The following is a 19,757-nucleotide window of genomic DNA, read 5'->3' as shown; positions in this document are numbered from 1 at the left end:
GACTGCTGCATCCCTCTGCAAGATATCTCACTATTTTTGACTTTTCTGAGCCTGTCAAGTCCTTCTTTTGACCCATTTTGCCAAAGGAAAGGACGTTGCCTAATAATTATGCACACCTGATATAGGGTGTTGATGTCATTAGACCACACCCCTTCTCATTACAGAGATGCACATCACCTAATATGCTTAATTGGTAGTAGGCTTTCGAGCCTATACAGCTTGGAGTAAGACAACATGCATGAAGAGGATGATGTGGACAAAATACTCATTTGCCTAATAATTCTGCACTCCCTGTAAGATTGGGGAAACCTGCAGTCAGCTGAGACTGAAGAAGTCAATTGGATGAGTGACGAAACGTTTATCCCACAAAACGTAAAGTCCAGATGAACAGAATCAACTTTTGGAGATACTATATAGCTCATGCTAACATCACATCTTCACATTTTTCTTTTTAGAGGTAACAATAACTTTGCATTCTCGCTACTCAGCATGCTCTAAAACAGGTATATGTTAGCAATGACAACATTTAACAAATGTTTTTAAAATTCTAGCCGTGCTAATTAGCCTTAGGATTGGTTGAGGTCTGTGAAAGCCTTTGGAACAAAATCAGTCTTGTAAAGCTCACTATTTTCCAGCTGAGCCTATAGCACATTTGTTAAAGTCAGTCCGGATTGTACAGCTTCTAATCAGAAACAATTAAAGTTTGTTTCTTTTTTTCTGCTCATCAATCTTTTTCTGTAACCAGGATACCTGGAAAGTCTTAAATAACTCATGTTAAAATGTTGCAGTGCTGTAGAGTGGGGTCATGTTAACAATCCATTCAAACTTGTGGTCTTCGAGGTCAACTTTATGATTTATTGGTTGAAAATTGACAAAAAGCTTTAGAACTTAGAAACTATCATTCCTACAACTGTGCTGTGTATATGTCACAACATATAGCAGGAACCTATAAAGGTAACTGACCTTTGACCTCTCCTTTAAGAAGGTACATGTAATGTCCACAGTGATTAGACATACTTAATAAAACAGTGTGGGGCACAGAGTATTGTTGTGCATCAGTGTGGAACATGTCAGTAACACTGAGGGTTACACACACTTTGCCAGGTACACCTGTTCACCTGCTCGTTAAACACAAATGTCTAGTGAACCAATCAGACGTCAGCAAATTAAAGTATTTAAGCATACAGACATGTTCATGATGACCTGCTGAAGGTCAAAGCAAGTATCAGAATGGGGGAAAGAGATTGCGTGGTTGTTGGTGCCAGATGGGCTGGTCTGAGTATTTCAGAAACTGCTCATCCAATGAGCTCACAAAATTACCTCTACAGTTTACAGACTGTAGTGGCAATCCAACCAGCAAAAGGCCACCTGAGGGAATTTGAGGTATTTCCAACTCATCCTGGTGATGAGGTCAAACACAACCAGTACTTTTAACATTTTATCAATTATTTACCAAATTAAAAAACAACTTGTGGTAACTTATTTTTAATTTTGCTGCAGACAAGTTGAATGAATGCTTACTGGATCTAGAACACCATTTAGATCATAACAGCTCCTGATCAGGATGAATTTCATTTTCAAATCAAATTTCATGTCGCAGTTTCACAATTTTGTAACATATTATTTCAAAGCTTGCTTATGGGCTTGTTTTGGAGCAGACCAACAGTCAGGCTCGTCTTCACCCTTACTGTCAGACTCTGAATTGATGGTTCCGCTATATCTCACCTGGCTGAGTGGGGACACATGTACTAAACGTTAGAGTTCCCACTGCAGGAGCTTGGGTTTGAGTCTGCCCTCGACCGTTTCCTGTGTGCCATACCGCCTCACTCTCTCCCCACCTTCCTGCCTCATGTTCTGAAATCTCTTCCTCTCCATCATCTTTGAGTTTCTTTGAGTGGAGCTTCTTTTGCAGCTGTGACAAAATATAGAACGGTTTCTGTAACCAGGGGAGTAAAATGTGCTGCAGTGTGAGGGCGCACAGGTGTAGGTGTGGAATTTTACATATAAATATTATAGTTTACTTCATGCACAAGAAATGTAAACATTTAATCTAACCCACTTTTCATCAACTACATAACCTTTATTGGAGAGTACATTCATAAATTCTTTTTTCTTTACAAACTGCTCTTTTCATCTCTCCATGTCAGAGGTCAACTGAAACCAAGTCCACCTATATAAAAACACCCCATCAGACACACAGTATTTTCCTCAGCACTTCACAACTTTTGCAAGGTATATCGTTTTAACTTTTTTTTTCGGACCCCGGACACAGCGCTGTGAGGTAGTTTGCACACAATTTGGCCATGTAGAAAGCATCGTTTGTTTGGAACGCGTCATCACTGTTCATAAGAGTTTAATTTAATCAAACCTCATTTCAGGATCTACGTGGCTCCTCATCACTCGCCGATTCATCATTTTATTTAAATATCTGAATTTTCAGAATGGTGATCCAAGCGGGACACAGAGGCTGCTAGTTTTAACGCACCAGAATGCCGCAAATATAAATAAAAGTCTGACTATCCCGAGAGCCTAGCCGCAGCGACACCTTTCTTTCAAATGGATGCCTGCAGGTGCGTTGGAGCTACCCGCACAGAGCGTTTCTGACAGTCGGGCGCTGCTTATGCAATAAAGAAAAACAACAATACAGCATGTTTCTCTGCTCCAAGACATCCGCGGTCCTTTCACACGGTAAGCATGTCTGTTATACCCAGCGCATAAATGTCTGTATGTCAGCGCTGATTAAACCCTGTTTAAAAAAAAGAAAGAAAAAAAGAAATGTTTACGTGGAGGCTGTTGGCTCATTGGTGTCAGATGAACTTTTTTTCAATCACTGCACTGAGGGCATTAAAATAAATACAGTAACCATCAAAATAAGTTTTGTTGATAAAATACATTTCTTGAAACCGTCCATTGTTTTGTCCGAACTCTAAACACTGAATCCAATTTTCAAACTAAAAGCAGTGCTTTCAAAATTTACACTAAAGCAAAAAACCTACAAGAACAAAAAATAAACAAAATAAAATTATAGTACATAGTGACATATGTGTTTTATTTCTCATAACACATCATTTCCATCTTGTCTTCAGTCCTGCATTTTTATACTTCTAAGACCAAAATGAAAACTAAACTCTTCATATTCACAAACACTATTTGTTTCAGGATTTCATCATGATTCATTTTCCATATGAGGCAGTGCTTTCAAATTACTTTTGAAGTAGTACAGAGAAATTACTCTTCTCCTCTTCTTTTAAATTGCATCAATATTTTCCAACTGAGCAGTAAAAGGACACGGAAGTCAAACATGAAGCATCAACGTGATGTTTAGATGTTGATTAATATTACAATAAGAGACTAAAGTAACTCGCTTTGAACACTTCAGTTTTCTCTCTTGATGCTGCTGTTTGTTTCCTCCTCCACTTGTATTTTTCTGCACTTCAGTGAATGTGCATAGCGCCCTCTGTTGTATGTTTGGGAGAACTGCACTGCATTGTCATCAAACGAAACTGTGCAGAGGTGGAAAATGAGCAAAGGAAGCACATCAACTGAAGAAGCTTCTTGGATCAGAAGTTAAACATCATCCAGAACCTTAAAGAAGTAAAGTCGCTTTCTTTCCAGGCTCCTTAGACAACCATGACCTGGATGACTGAGAACCTACAAACACACATGAGCAGCAGTTTATTTAATGTGGACCTGAGCAGTGCCCAAAACAACAACCAAACAATTTTTATTGAACCCTACTTCAGCCAATCAGCAGTCTTTATCTCTTTCAGCATCAAACACAAACCACACCTTGAAGAGAGGTGACAAATCCACAAACACCTTCAAATGTAAACACACATCACACATGATGAACATGGATCCTAACATAGTTGATACTTTTTTTTGTAAAGCCTGATACTAAATGTGTGCAGGCCACCTGAACTGCTTTGTCTCGAGTGCCGCCCACTGGGTTGGTCACTAGAACTGTGTGTTGCCATCACTGGAGCCGTGGTTGGTCTTTTAGATTATTTAGACTGGGACTGTTTTTTGTTGATTAGGCGGCATGGTGTCCTGACGGCTGCCTCTGTTGTTTTTTTTCCCAGGAGGAGGAGAGTGGAGCACAGGTGGACAGCAGCCACGGAGCAGAGAGCACGGAGTTTTGGGTGAAGACATGACACAGGAGTCGAGGGAGCTCAAGGGATTATTGTGTTGTCTTATTTACTCCACTGTAAATAAAGAGCACTCTCCATCGCACGAGTCCTGCTTTTGGGTCCTCCTTCCCCACTTCACAAAGACTGAAACTAATTATACAGGTAATAATAAAGGAACCAAAAGTTCACATCTATAGCTTTAAATTTGGACAAATCTGTCAACACAACCATCAAGAATAGAATAAAATACAAACAAACACTAAAACTAATGAAAAATTACACATGATATATGAACTGTGGAAACTAACTGAACAATAAAACTCAGAATAAACAAATTCAAACATTATATGAAAGGTATAAACTGATTTGCATCTTATTGATTTGCAGGCTCACTTTGCTCCAGGACTTGACGACTGGCCCAACCCGTACAGTCTTTGTCTCTTAATACTGAATGTTGAAAACTGATACTCATGGACACCTTATTTCAGCCTCTTTACTTTGCATAAGAGACCCAAAGCTTTACATCAACATGATGTTGTCTAGTGGACCAGCACGTCCATTACATGTTTTGCCGTTATTGCTGTTTGTTACGAGTTCAAATATTGAGGGTGAGCACAAAACAATAATGGTCCAGAAGAGCTTCGGTCAAACAATGTTTTTAATGAACACGCGCGTGGGGAGATGAACACTGCCCACAGACAGCATCGATCTCCGCCCAATGATACACAAGCAGTTGTTTTATACCATCAGGGTTTACTTTTATGACGCACCCTCATGCGTCAAGCAGATACAACACAGGCATAAGTTTCAAAACCACAAATGTTCTGTTGACGACTTTGGACACATTTAAAAGGACATCTTCTCCGTCTGGAGGCCAGGTGCTTCCTATTAATCTTCTCGCTTATCTCCTGGAACAAACTGTCCCTTAGGCAGACACAATTTTGCAGTCACAAGCTTTTGCAAACTATTATTTGAACTCTTACACCAACAACGCCGTTAAACTCGCCCTCCCAGAAGCCATCGTCCTCATGGGTCTCTCTGCTCAGGATGGGGATGATGGCGCCTTCTGGGAACGACAGCTCATCTTCCGTTTGTCCCGCGTAGTCGTACAAAGCCTTTGCGAATGAAACTGCAACACAGACAGTGGCAACGAGGGTATTAAACAAAGCAGGAAATCAAAACTCCGATATTATCTGGTGGAGGCGGATCTCACTCCTCGAGTCTCCGTTGACGGAGCCGGTTGGGGGTTCGGTTTCAGGTTCGGTGGAGTTGCTGGAGGAATGGGATCGGGCGTCCAGCGCGGCCAGCGACTGCAGCATGCTCAGCAGGCTGTTGGAGGAGGGCAGCTGCAGGTATTTCTCCGGGACGTAGCCCACCTGTCCGCTACGGTTTCTGGCCTGGAAACACAGACAATGCACACAGACGATGACAACAGCCAAAAATGTTTCAACAGGAAAACTCCTAATGAGAAAAAATAAAGTCAGATGTAAAGAGTAGGGCTGTAACAATATCACTGCATCGTCGCCAGAATTTAATAACAGCCACAAAGAGAATAATAGGAGAGCTTTTGTTCTCTCTTCCTGAATTAACGAGAAATCTAAAATCCTAAACAAGCCTCTGCTGAATTCATGAAGCTTGATTTCATGAACACCGGTGGCCTCCCCTTCCGCTGCTTACTTATTTTCATTCAGATTGAAAACACTCAGAGGTATTGGGATCTCTGTTGGGGCATGCTGTGGGGAATCACAGCACTAAAACAGATCTATATAAATGATATTGCTCACATTTTTATGTATGATTATATTCATTAAAATAAATACCCCATTAAAACACTATATCTGTATATGAAAAGATAATCACCTAAGTAAATACACATAAAATATTGGCTCAACACGTGGAACATTTGCACAATGGCTCACAGGAAAGCCAGACTTACACAATAAACAAAAGTAAAACAGCAACAATGCACAATGTTCCTTCAGGGAAATGATCTGAAAACAACCACACACAAAGTACACAATGACTACACACCAGCAGCTCTGCAGAGGCGTTTATAAAAGAATGACTTCACACAATGATGGGAGCATCCACAGCTGACATTTCTACATTTAAGTAGACACCACTGACCACCCGAAAAATGTCCTCAAAGACTTCTCAAATTTTCTCCCAAAGGTCCAGGAGCAACTTTGTAACAGTCTGTGACAAACAAAGTGAAAATGACAACTAAGTAGCTGGGAGATCATCAAATTAACATTTTATATCCATGACCAGGTCACTCCGCAGATCTAAAACTGATCAAGAGTCCACGAACCGCTGTTAAAAAGCAGAAGCTGACAAACTGTGATCAAACCGGAGCGCTGCTGAGGCAGGATTGGATCACCATCAATCAGGATTTGGTCCAGATTTTCAGTAGCTGCACTTAAGGTATGAATTTAAAAACTGCCTCATTCATGAATTATTGCATTCACAAACTTGGGTGCCATGCCCGCCCACCTGCCTGCCCGGCTGGGTGACGAGAATCTCCCATCAGCCCTTTATGGCTGCAGGGCCAAAAAAGAAGCAGAGAACTGTGTATTTGTACATTTTTTGATTTGTCTTTATGTTCAGCAGAGCTTCTACCACCCAGGCCAACCTGACCTGCCTCAATGCACCGCACGCATTTTAGTTGAATTATTCTAATTCCTGAAGCCACATCAGTTCAACTGATCCCAGAGAAACACTAAAACGTCCAGTAGATAGTCTGTACCGGTGCGGGGTCTTATAAAAACTGAAACTAAATGTTTGTCAAACAGTCTAAGAGCCAGAGAGTGAACTAATACACAAAACAACCAACCCTCAAACATGAGAGTGCATCTGCTACATAACTGTGTTTGTGTTATTTTTGTACCTTGACCCAGTCCTCCATGTCGCCATCATCGATGACCTCCAAGATTTCCTGCTCCTCGATGGTCAGCTCGTCTGGCTGAGAAGCCTGCAGACAGACAAACACGTTCATTCAAATTAAAGCTGCGATGTAACAGTTTAACCATCTTCATTTCACCCGTGATGTATATTTTTCAAATACCGCCACACTGGTGAACGGACAAAAATGCTCACTGTGGCTTCAATAACATCAGCCAGAACACTGAAGAAAACACTGAGACCATGCCTGCATTTATACCACACTTTACTCAGGACTCAGGTAATATAAAACAACTAATACTCCAAAGCAGCACAAAACTCAGACTTAAACTAGAATTTCTGTACAAATTCAAAGAGCAGGTGTTTTAAACCTGGACACAGAATCATTAGTGCCACAAAGTTTGGGAAAGTAAATCTAAATGGGGGTTAAACACGACTGGAACTGATTAAAAACAGCCAAAACAAAAAGTGGCTTCACTTCAAAGTCAGAATTATAACTGGTATCCCAGTATTCGCTGCCTGTCTGTTGTCAGACGCATTTGTGTGACCATAAATACCACTTAAGTGGGAAAAGGAACTTCTGGTCATCTCTGCTTGGACTGCTGACTCAAGTGTCAAAAAATGATTTGATAGAGGAACTTGTATTGGAAAAAAGAGGAGCAGGGTATTGATCCCTGTTGATTTACCCGTCAGTCTACAGTCATAACTTTACCTATGACTAAAATCTGACACAAATGAGCATCTTCTGAAGGATGTCACCAGTCCTTCACCTGGTGACATGTTAAAGATCCATGTCCAATCCAAATATTTAATTAAAAGTGGAGGTTGTGCATTTATTTAGGAAGATAAACAGTCTGATAAAGTCGGAACAAACACGAGCTGGAAATAGTCCCACGGTGAGGAAATGAGACGACACATCTGTAAATAAAAACTAAAAATGGGAAATAATCTAAGTTCCTGTGCAGGGCAAGGAGTACAGTACAAAGTTCACTGTTCTGCCTTCAGGCTCATAGTTCAGACTAACAAAGATAAAGACCAATCACGCAGGACTTATTATGTTTCCTGCTTTGACTTCTTACCCAGACTGTTCCATAATGTGTGTGCAGCACTTTTGTGATTAAAATCTATTTAAATTAGTTGTTTATTTCAGTGCAGACAGATTATTGACACTCAAACAATGGAGCTACTTTGTCTGTTACTTACAATTTTTTAGAAAATTAGAACATTTTTTCCTGCTTGTGTATCAATTTAGAGGAAAGGTCATCACCCAGCTTCTCAAGCTTCATACTCCAGTGATCATGAATGTCTAAAAAAAAAAAAAAATCTTTTCTGCATCTGGTATTGTTGAGATGTTTAACTCTGGACCAAAAAGGTGGATCTGCTCTGCCTAAAGCCGCTTTGAGCATCAAGGTCCTGAGCCGAGTCCAGTCCGGGCTTTTGTGGCCACGGCCAGCTCAGCTTTCAGGATGCCCGTGAGCTGCTTGTTCCACTCGTCTGATTTTGTATTGATTGTTGTCTAAACAAATTAATCTGTCATCTGTTGAGCTTTGTTCCACTTCTCAACAATCTCCTCTGATCTGTGTTCATTACAGCATTTTACCTGTGGTTTCCAACCTGTGCAGTTCAAACCTGAAGGATCCACATTTCACTTCACTTTTCTGTAGAAATTGATTTTCCGGTAAACTGATTAACACCTCCTGCCAACTAAATTAGTCAAACACGAACCTTATTTTATGCTACAAAATTTGTATTAAAAGCAACCCAAACACTTTGAGATTTGGATTTTAATAGTTTCAAAAATTATTCTTCAAGTTTTACTTGAACATTTTAGAGAAATCATGTTAAGTTCTAAATTTTTAAGGTTGGGGATTTCATTCCATGCATAATAAATACGAGTTTATTTTCCCCAATAATCACTAAAAGCAATCGCATGTGATATTTTATGCATTTAATAATGAATAAAAAGAGAAAAACATCAGTATTTACCGTACTGCTTGCTGGAACGCCATGTTCTTCTGCACAAACAGCTGCTGGTGAAACTCCTGCAGAACCTGCATGCGTTTCAAGGGAACAGACAAAAATATACATATATACTTATTTAAGGTTTATCACAAGCTTACAAATCAGCCCATGTCTAAACCTGCATAATTAACACTTAGTAAAGCCTTTAGGGTTCAGGCTTGCTCCCTATTTAGTTTTAATTTCTTGCCCACATTTATTTCTATTTAAAATTAACTTTGAAAAAAAAAAAAGACCTCCAGCTGAATGAATTGTGGCCAGTGATCCGTGTAGCTTTGGGCCACATTTATAATTTTTTATTTTCCATTACTCTGTCAGTTTATTTCTGTTGTATTAAGTTATGTGATTTGCTTATAAAATGAACCCAAATCAGCTTTTTATTATTTTAAACAAGTCAAATAAAAGAAAACGCCAATAACAATTAAGAGAATGACCATAAAGCCGTTTCTGGTTACTATCAGCTGATCTGAATGCTGATGACCACTCTGGTGTTTGTGGTCACAGCCTGACATTAAAAACGTATCACAGGCTCGAGTTCACCGCCTGCCTATTTTCACACAGACTATTTTTAACTCTCCAGCTGCTGAAAGCTTAAAGAGACAGTTAACAAATTACATAACATATCACTGTAAGTAACACAGGTGAAGGTACAAACAGTTTTAATTCTAATTTCAGGTTTTTTCTAAAGCCAGCTAAAGCAGCCGGGGACTGGACCACAACCTGGACCACAAAGCTCTCTGCCCACCCGAGGGAGGACGAAGTACCTGTGTGGATATTTTAAGCTGAACTCATGGGGCACAGCTATTAGCTGTTCTGGAAAACAAAGAAACCTCCCCAGTACTGGTCCCAGGCTAGTAACTTTGGTCTTTTGAATTGTACTTAAGTTTGGCCCCTCATCAAGAACCAGTTGCCTTGGGGAGACCATACCAGGGGACAGCATAGCTTCTCCTCCTCAACTGCGATCATTCACAGAAAGGAAAGGAGCCAGTGTAGGTGGTTTGACTGGCATCTGAAATAGGAGGCCTCCAGAATGTCTCCTAGACGAGCTGGTAAGGGCAGACCAAACACACACTGGACACATTATGTATCTCGGCCGGCTCGCCGTGGTATCCCAGTATTCGCTGCCTGTCTGTTGTCAGACGCATTTGTGTGACCATAAATACCACTTAAGTGGGAAAAGGAACTTCTGGACATCTCTGCTTGGACTGCTGACTCAAGTGTCAAAAAATGATTTGATAGAGGAACTTGTATTGGAAAAAAGAGGAGCAGGGTATTGATCCCTGTTGATTTACCCGTCAGTCTACAGTCATACCTTTACCTATGACTAAAATCTGACACAAATGAGCATCTTCTGAAGGATGTCTGACCTCTGCCTTAGAAACACGATGAAGAGCTGAGTTATTTGGAAAGCTACTCGTTTACACCGAAAGGCACCAGAGTGGCGGCTCACTGTTCTCCAGGAAGAGCAGGAGTAGGTGGCTGGGGAGGGGGACGTCTGGGCATCATGACCGGACTCAGATAAGCAGCAGAAAATAGATGGAAGGAAGTCAGGTTTAGTAATATCAGTTTTATATTCTTTAATCTTGTACACCGTATAAATGCCTAACATTTTAATCAGGCTTCCTGTAGAAACAAGATGCTGCTGCGTCTCTGCTCACATGGAGAGGCAGAGGTTGAGGTTGTGTGTGAGAAATATATTACTATGAATTACAAGGCTAACAATTACACCAAACTGCCAGGCTTGACACCATCTGAAAAGTAAAATGAGCATAAAATGAGCAGCTTACCCAAGCCAAGTTAAATAGTATCCCACAAGTAGCTCATTTTACTTTTGCTCCCCCAACTTATTTAATCAACCAGCCACAGTGTGGAGCTGACATTCCAATCAAGCTTAATCAAACAATTAAGCTCTCTCTTTCATAGATATAAATAACTGCTGCTAGCTATGACGTTTAAGGAGTGAATAGTGAACTTCTTTTAATGGTGTGTTTAATTAATTTTATTTAATAACTTGTGACCTTTGAGTCCCTTCCTTGCAAGAATTATGGCCAATGACGGAAATGTATGTATTACATTTAAATCAAATCAAATCACTTTTTATTGTCACATCACATGTGCAGGCACACTGGCACAGCACATGCGAGTGAAATTCTTGTGTGCGAGCCCCACAAGCAACAGAGATGTGCAAACACAACAACACAAACGAGCAAAATACAAGAATGGCCAACCTGAAACTAATAAATATATGTACAATATATAATAGTGTATGCATTTCTGGATGTGTATACTAAATATTTTCCTACGTGTGTGTGTGTGTGTGTGTGTGTGTGTGTGTGTGTGTGTGTGTGTGTGTGTGTGTATACACATTTTTACAAATTAAATAGTAAAAAAATAAAATAAAATAATAATAATAATAATAATAATAAAATATATAAAATATACAGAGTTGAATATGTGCAAAACAAGTGGCATTTATATACAGTGTGGAGTGCATAATGTTAAAGTTCCAGTAGTGAAGCTGAGGTGTCTATGACGTGTTCAGCAGTCTGATGGCCTGATGGAAAAAGCTGTCTCTCAGTCTGCTGGTACGGGACCGGATGCTGCAGAACCTCCTTCCTGATGGAAGCAGTCTGAACAGTTTATGGCTGGGGTGACTGGAGTCCTTGATGATCCTCCCCGCTTTCCTCAGGCACCGCTTCCTGTAGATGGCTTGGAGGGAGGGAAGCTCACCTCCAATTATCCGTTCAGAGCACCGCACTACTCGCTGGAGAGCTTTGCAGTTGTAGGCGGTGCTGTTGCCATACCAGGTGGTGATGCATCCAGTGAGGATGCTCTCAATGGCACAGTGATAGAAGGTCCTGAGGATGCGGGGGCTCATGCCGAATCTTTTCAGTCTCCTGAGAAAGAAGAGGCGCTGCTGGGCCTTCTTCACTGTTTTGTTTGTGTGTACTGACCACGTAAGATCCTCAGCCAGGTGTACGCCAAGGAACCGGAAGCTGCTCACTCTCTCCACAGCAGCGCCGTTGATGGTGATGGGGGTGTGTACTTCTCTGCACCTCCGGAAGTCCACTATCAACTCCTTTGTCTTTGCGACGTTGAGGGTGAGATGGTTGTCTTGACACCAGTGGGTCAGGGCGCTGACCTCCTCCCTGTAAGCCGTCTCATCACCGTTGGTGATAAGACCCACCACTGTAGTGTCGTCCGCAAACTTCACAATGATGTTGGAGCTGTTAGTGGCTGTGCAGTCGTAGGTGTAGAGTGAGTACAGGAGAGGGCTCAGTACACACCCCTGTGGAGCACCAGTGTTCAGTGTGATGGGGGATGAGGTGATGCTGCCCAGTCTGACCACCTGGCGTCTGTCAGACAGGAAGCTAAGGATCCAGCTGCAGAGGGAGCTGCTCAGTCCTAGATCCTGCAGTTTCCTGTCCAGCTTCGAGGGAACGATGGTATTGAATGCTGAGCTGTAATCTACAAACAGCATCCTCACATACGTGTCTCTCTTCTCCAGGTGTGACAGGGCAGTGTGTAGTGTCAGGGCTATGGCATCATCAGTGGACCTGTTGTGGCGGTATGCAAACTGTAGAGGGTCCAGTGAGTCGGGTAGTGCAGAGCAGATGAAGTCCCTGACCAGCTTCTCGAAGCATTTGCTTACGATGGGGGTCAGGGCTACAGGTCGCCAGTCGTTCAATGAGGAGATGGTGGAGGATTTGGGTACAGGGACGATGGTGGCCATTTTGAAGCAGGCTGGGACTACAGACAGAGAGAGGGAAAGGTTGAAGATGTGCGTGAACACTCCAGCCAGCTGAGCCGCGCATGACCTGAGGACGCGGCCGGGAATCCCGTCCGGACCAGTAGCTTTGCGTGCGTTCACCTTCCTGAAGCACTTCCGCACATCCTCCTCAGACACAGTGTGCGCACTGACGTCATCCGCGGTGCGCACACTGTCCGGTCTCATGGTGTTCGCTGTGTCGAATCTAGCGTAGAATACGTTTAGATCCTCACACAGAGAGGCCGTGGTCTGCGGTGTGCTGGTTTTCCCTCTAAAGTCTGTGATCGTGTTTAGTCCCTGCCACATACTCCGAGGGTTGTCAAACTGTTGTTCCACCCTGTCCCTGTACTCACGTTTGGCTGCTTTGATCGTCTTCCGGAGTTGGTAATGTGCGTGTTTGTAGTCCGATGTGTTCGCGGAGGCAAAGGCGGTGTTCCGTGCCGCCAGTGCCGCGCGAACATCTCCGTTAATCCAGGGTTTTTGATTTGGGAAGGATTTGACTGTTCTGGATGGGACGACATCTTCCACGCATTTCCTGATAAATCCACAGACTGAGTCTGTGTATTCATCAATGTCTCTGGCGGCCACGTGAAACATTTCCCAGTCCGCGTGATCAAAACAGTCCCGCAGCGCAGACTCCGATTGGTCCGTCCAACAGTGCACCGCCCTCCGGGTTGGAGCTTCCTGTTTCTGTTTAAGATTGGAAAACAATGTTAATGCCACAAACGTGAGTTGTCATATACATCTGTGAGTTAATCTGCACAACCGTGTGCACATGTGCTCTGTGCATGTACACACACAAAGAATTGACCTTCGTTCCTTAAATTTGTAGCATTGCCTCTGTGCTGACTGATGGTGCTCAGTGGCTTTTGCTTCTTGCTTTTAAATCAGATGTCACTCTCAACATAAACACAAGCTACAGCAGCCAAGCAGTCTTAGCTGAGGAAACAAAGATACATTTCCTCATTTAATGTAAAATATTGTGGTGATGTTATGTTATATTAGGCAGGCAGCTGCCCAAATAACACTGTGACAATCAAAAGTATATCTATTTTGAACGCCTCAGCTGGAAAAATTCAAAATGGTTTGTAAAGTTGGCCACAGGTCTGTATGTAAATGGGAGTTAAAACATTGCTTCATATTTGGATATGTATGATGTTAGTGTTTCTAAAATACTAAAAAATGTGTTTATTAACAAAGTAAACTAAAAATAGACATTATTAAACTTTATACTTTTAACTACAGAATTGAACATAATATGAGATAATGTGTTTCCACTGTGGGAATGATGGATCCAATGACAAATAACTTTCAGATTAGTAAAGCTATATTTTTAATCTTTCTAGTTTTCCATTTCTATTTAGATGGTTTATATTTATATTTAAAAGGAACAGGATCATAACAAAATAACACCACTGCAAGTGTAACAAAAATATGTTGAAATCAAATGGTATGTTATTTGAAATCAATATGAAACAATGACACATGCATTTTATCCAATTTTTTTTATTTATTTAATTTTTCCCAATTGTCCAAATTAGTCTGTGATTTGCCTTATTGTCCAACAAATCATATTTATATACAAATATATGTGACTCTCAAATATGATTTAAATGGATCATTCCTCACTTGATGACGAATTATCCATTTAAATATTTGCAGAGTCCTAAACTTGATGCCAGTGAACTTATCAGCGGTTGGTTTTAAGAAAAAAAGCCCAAAAAATCCCCTATGAGCAAGCACTTGGCGACGGTGGGGAGGAAAAACTCCCTTTTAACAGGGAGAAACCTCCGACAGAACCAGGCTCAGGAAGGGGTGGTCATCTGTCGCTGCCGAGTGGGCTTAAAATGTTCACTGTCCATCCTCCTTCTGACAGGAACTTCCTACAGACCAGGTATGAAGGATGCCTGAGTGGATATACAAAACTCACAAGTTCCTGGCTCTCACGGCTCCTCTGCAGAGGGTTAGTCGAAGAAGGAGGGGCATCGCGAGGGGCGTCGGGGGAGGGGGACTGTGCCTCACTGCCCTCCCCTTCTCCAAGAAACCCGTCTTCAACCGAGCCGAGAGAGCCGGGAACTTGTGAGGTGTGCATGTCCTGGTGAGCCTCCACCGTTTTATGGGTGGGTGCAGCCTCGACTGTACAGAGACAGACCAGACCAGCTGCACCACACAGACACTTCAAACCTGATCTGTGGACAAAAAACAGACACACACACACACACACACACACACACACACACACACACACACACACACAGACAGACACACATATATACACACACACACACACACACACACACACACACAGACAGACAGACACACACACACACACACACACACACACACACACACACATACATACATCTTACTATTAAAAAAATAAATAAAGTTAGGGTTCCTAACAATTAGCAATACAAGACATACATACACACATAAACATTACAAGACATAAAAGCAAGTCAAAGATATTTGCAACAAACAGACCTCAGTGCAAGAAAGTTACTTAACAGCAATTGAAGACATACATACAGACATAAACATTAAAAGACCTAAAAACAAGTCAAAGATATTTGCAACAAACAGACCTCAGTGCAAGAAAGTTACTTACCAGCAATACAAGACATAAGTACACACATAAACATTATAAGACATAAAAGCAAGTCAAAGATATTTGCAACAAACAGACCTCAGTGCAAGAAAGTTACTTAACAGCAATTGAAGACATACATACAGACATAAACATTAAAAGACCTAAAAACAAGTCAAAGATATTTGCAACAAACAGACCTCAGTGCAAGAAAGTTACTTACCAGCAATACAAGACATAAGTACAAATATAAACATTATAAGACATAAAAACAGGTCAAAGATATTTGCAACAAACAGACCTCAGTGCAAGAAATTTACTTACCAGCAATACAAGACATAAGTACACACATAAACATTATAAGACATAAAAACAGGTCAAAGATATTTGCAACAAACAGACCTCAGTGCAAGAAAGTTACTTAACAGCAATTGAAGACATACATACAGACATAAACATTATAAAACATAAAAGCAAGTCAAAGATATTTGCAACAAACAGACCTCAGTGCAAGAAAGTTACTTAACAGCAATTGAAGACATACATACAGACATAAACATTATAAGACATAAAAACAAGTCAAAGATATTTGCAACAAACAGTCCTCAGTGCAAGAAAGTTACTTACCAGCAATACAAGACATAAGTACACACATAAACATTATAAGACATAAAAACAGGTCAAAGATATTTGCAACAAACAGACCTCAGTGCAAGAAAGTTACTTAACAGCAATTGAAGACATACATACAGACATAAACATTATAAGACATAAAAACAAGTCAAAGATATTTGCAACAAACAGACCTCAGTGCAAGAAAGTTACTTAACAGCAATTGAAGACATACATACAGACATAAACATTAAAAGACCTAAAAACAAGTCAAAGATATTTGCAACAAACAGACCTCAGTGCAAGAAAGTTACTTAACAGCAATTGAAGACATACATACAGACATAAACATTATAAGACATAAAAACAAGTCAAAGATATTTGCAACAAACAGACCTCAGTGCAAGAAAGTTACTTAACAGCAATTGAAGACATACATACAGACATAAACATTATAAGACATAAAAACAAGTCAAAGATATTTGCAACAAACAGACCTCAGTGCAAGAAAGTTACTTAACAGCAATTGAAGACATACATACAGACATAAACATTAAAAGACCTAAAAACAAGTCAAAGATATTTGCAACAAACAGACCTCAGTGCAAGAAAGTTACTTACCAGCAATACAAGACATAAGTACAAATATAAACATTATAAGACATAAAAACAGGTCAAAGATATTTGCAACAAACAGACCTCAGTGCAAGAAATTTACTTACCAGCAATACAAGACATAAATACACACATAAAAAATTACAAGACATAAAAACAGGTCAAAGATATTTGCAACAAACAGACCTCAGTGCAAGAAAGTTACTTAACAGCAATTGAAGACATACATACAGACATAAACATTATAAAACATAAAAGCAAGTCAAAGATATTTGCAACAAACAGACCTCAGTGCAAGAAAGTTACTTAACAGCAATTGAAGACATACATACAGACATAAACATTATAAGACATAAAAACAGGTCAAAGATATTTGCAACAAACAGACCTCAGTGCAAGAAAGTTACTTACCAGCAATACAAGACATAAATACAGACATAAACATTATAAGACATAAAAACAGGTCAAAGATATTTGCAACAAACAGACCTCAGTGCAAGAAAGTTACTTACCAGCAATTGAAGCCATACATACAGACATAAACATTATAAAACATAAAAACAAGTCAAAGATATTTGCAACAAACAGACCTCAGTGCAAGAAAGTTACTTACCAGCAATACAAGACATACGTACAAATATAAACATTATAAGACATAAAAACAGGTCAAAGATATTTGCAACAAACAGACCTCAGTGCAAGAAAGTTACTTACCAGCAATACAAGACATAAATACACACATAAACATTACAAGACATAAAAACAGGTCAAAGATATTTGCAACAAACAGACCTCAGTGCAAGAAAGTTACTTACCAGCAATACAAGACATAAGTACAAATATAAACATTATAAGACATAAAAACAGGTCAAAGATATTTCCAATAAACAGACCTAAGTGCAAGAAAGTTACTTACCAGCAATACAAGACATAAATACAGACATAAACATTACAAGACATAAAAACAAATCAAAGATATTTGCAACAAACAGACCTCAGTGCAAGAAAGTTACTTAAGAGCAATTGAAGACATACATACACACATAAACATTACAAGACATAAAAACAGGTCAAAGATATTTGCAACAAACAGACCTAAGTGCAAGAAAGTTACTTACCAGCAATACAAGACATAAGTACAAATATAAACATTATAAGACATAAAAACAGGTCAAAGATATTTGCAATAAACAGACCTCAGTGCAAGAAAGTTACTTACCAGCAATACAAGACATAAGTACAAATATAAACATTATAAGACATAAAAACAGGTCAAAGATATTTGCAACAAACAGACCTCAGTGCAAGAAAGTTACTTAACAGCAATTGAAGACATAAATACAAACATAAACATTATAAGACATAAAAACAAGTCAAAGATATTTGCAACAAACAGACCTCAGTGCAAGAAAGTTACTTACCAGCAATACAAGACATAAATACACACATAAACATTATAAGACATAAAAACAAGTCAAAGATATTTGCAATAAACAGACCTCAGTGCAAGAAAGTTACTTACCAGCAATTGAAGACATACATACAAACATAAACATTATAAGACATAAAAACAAGTCAAAGATATTTGCAACAAACAGACCTAAGTGCAAGAAAGTTACTTACCAGCAATACAAGACATAAGTACAAATATAAACATTATAAGACATAAAAACAGGTCAAAGATATTTGCAATAAACAGACCTCAGTGCAAGAAAGTTACTTACCAGCAATACAAGACATAAATACACACATAAACATTATAAGACATAAAAACAGGTCAAAGATATTTGCAACAAACAGACCTCAGTGCAAGAAAGTTACTTAACAGCAATTGAAGACATAAATACAAACATAAACATTATAAGACATAAAAACAAGTCAAAGATATTTGCAACAAACAGACCTCAGTGCAAGAAAGTTACTTAACAGCAATTGAAGACATACATACAAACATAAACATTATAAGACATAAAAACAAGTCAAAGATATTTGCAACAAACAGACCTCAGTGCAAGAAAGTTACTTACCAGCAATACAAGACATAAGTACAAATATAAACATTATAAGACATAAAAACAGGTCAAAGATATTTGCAATAAACAGACCTCAGTGCAAGAAAGTTACTTACCAGCAATCCAAGACATACATACACACATAATCATTACAAGACATAAATACACAAATAAACATTATAAGACATAAAAACAAGTCAAAGATATTTGCAACAAACAGACCTCAGTGCAAGAAAGCTACTTACCAGCAATTGAAGACATAAATACACAGATAAAAAATTACAAGACATAAAAACAGGTCAAAGATATTTGCAACAAACAGACCTCAGTGCAAGAAAGTTACTTAACAGCAATTGAAGACATACATACAGACATAAACATTACAAGACATAAAAACAGGTCAAAGATATTTGCAACAAACAGACGTCAGTGCAAGAAAGTTACTTACCAGCAATACAAGACATAAATACACACATAAACATTACAAGACATAAAAACAAGTCAAAGATATTCGCAATAAACAGACGTCAGTGCAAGAAAGTTACTTACCAGCAATACAAGACATAAATAGACACATAAACATTATAAAACATAAAAGCAAGTCAAAGATATTCGCAATAAACAGACGTCAGTGCAAGAAAGTTACTTACCAGCAATACAAGACATAAATAGACACATAAACATTATAAGACATAAAAGCAAGTCAAAGATATTTGCAACAAACAGACCTCAGTGCAAGAAAGTTACTTACCAGCAATACAAGACATAAGTACAAATATAAACATTATAAGACATAAAAACAGGTCAAAGATATTTGCAACAAACAGACCTCAGTGCAAGAAAGTTACTTACCAGCAATACAAGACATAAATACACACATAAACATTACAAGACATAAAAACAAGTCAAAGATATTCGCAATAAACAGACCTCAGTGCAAGAAAGTTACTTACCAGCAATACAAGACATAAATAGACACATAAACATTATAAGACATAAAAGCAAGTCAAAGATATTTGCAACAAACAGACCTCAGTGCAAGAAAGTTACTTACCAGCAATACAAGACATAAGTACAAATATAAACATTATAAGACATAAAAACAGGTCAAA

General features: G+C 39.3%; 1 protein-coding gene and 1 long non-coding RNA gene across 2 annotated transcripts in view; one reads left to right on the top strand and one right to left on the bottom strand.

The window, feature by feature from the left end:
• Positions 1 to 3,336: 3,336 nt before the first annotated feature.
• LOC146707224 (F-BAR and double SH3 domains protein 2-like) lies at positions 3,337 to 9,594 on the bottom strand. Its single transcript, XM_085458533.1, has 5 exons — positions 9,018 to 9,594; positions 7,018 to 7,101; positions 5,344 to 5,527; positions 5,114 to 5,259; positions 3,337 to 3,651 (listed from the first exon to the last, which is right to left on the bottom strand). The coding sequence occupies exons 1-5, from the start codon at positions 9,117 to 9,119 to the stop codon at positions 3,568 to 3,570; spliced, it is 600 nt and encodes a 199-aa protein (XP_085314659.1). The 5' UTR covers positions 9,120 to 9,594; the 3' UTR covers positions 3,337 to 3,567.
• A 438-nt stretch (positions 9,595 to 10,032) lies between these two features.
• The window catches only part of LOC146707223 (uncharacterized), a 32,805-nt gene continuing 23,080 nt past the window's right edge, over positions 10,033 to 19,757 (top strand). The window contains exon 1 of the long non-coding RNA XR_014920784.1: positions 10,033 to 10,099. This is a non-coding gene — a long non-coding RNA (uncharacterized LOC146707223). The remainder of the gene's footprint in view (positions 10,100 to 19,757) is intronic.

This window comes from Copadichromis virginalis, linkage group LG6 (genome assembly GCF_057382275.1).
Source record: "Copadichromis virginalis isolate Kocher_CV1m ecotype Utaka linkage group LG6, C_Virginalis_male_GT1.1, whole genome shotgun sequence".
Lineage (NCBI taxonomy): Eukaryota > Metazoa > Chordata > Actinopteri > Cichliformes > Cichlidae > Copadichromis > Copadichromis virginalis.
Note: the sequence above shows the minus strand (reverse complement) of the source record. Positions and strands in the feature narration are given on the sequence as shown.

Bases quoted from the DNA above. Each gene is read 5' to 3' on its own strand.
- LOC146707224 (XM_085458533.1), bottom strand. From the start codon at position 9,119: ATGTATATTTTTGTCTGTTCCCTTGAAACGCATGCAGGTTCTGCAGGA. The intron at 5,528-7,017 runs GTACAAAAATAA...CTGTGTTTCCAG, and splicing joins ACATGGAGGACTGGGTCAAG to GCCAGAAACCGTAGCGGACA. The intron at 3,652-5,113 runs GTAAGAGTTCAA...GTGTGTTTGTAG, and splicing joins AGTTTAACGGCGTTGTTGGT to GTTCTCAGTCATCCAGGTCA.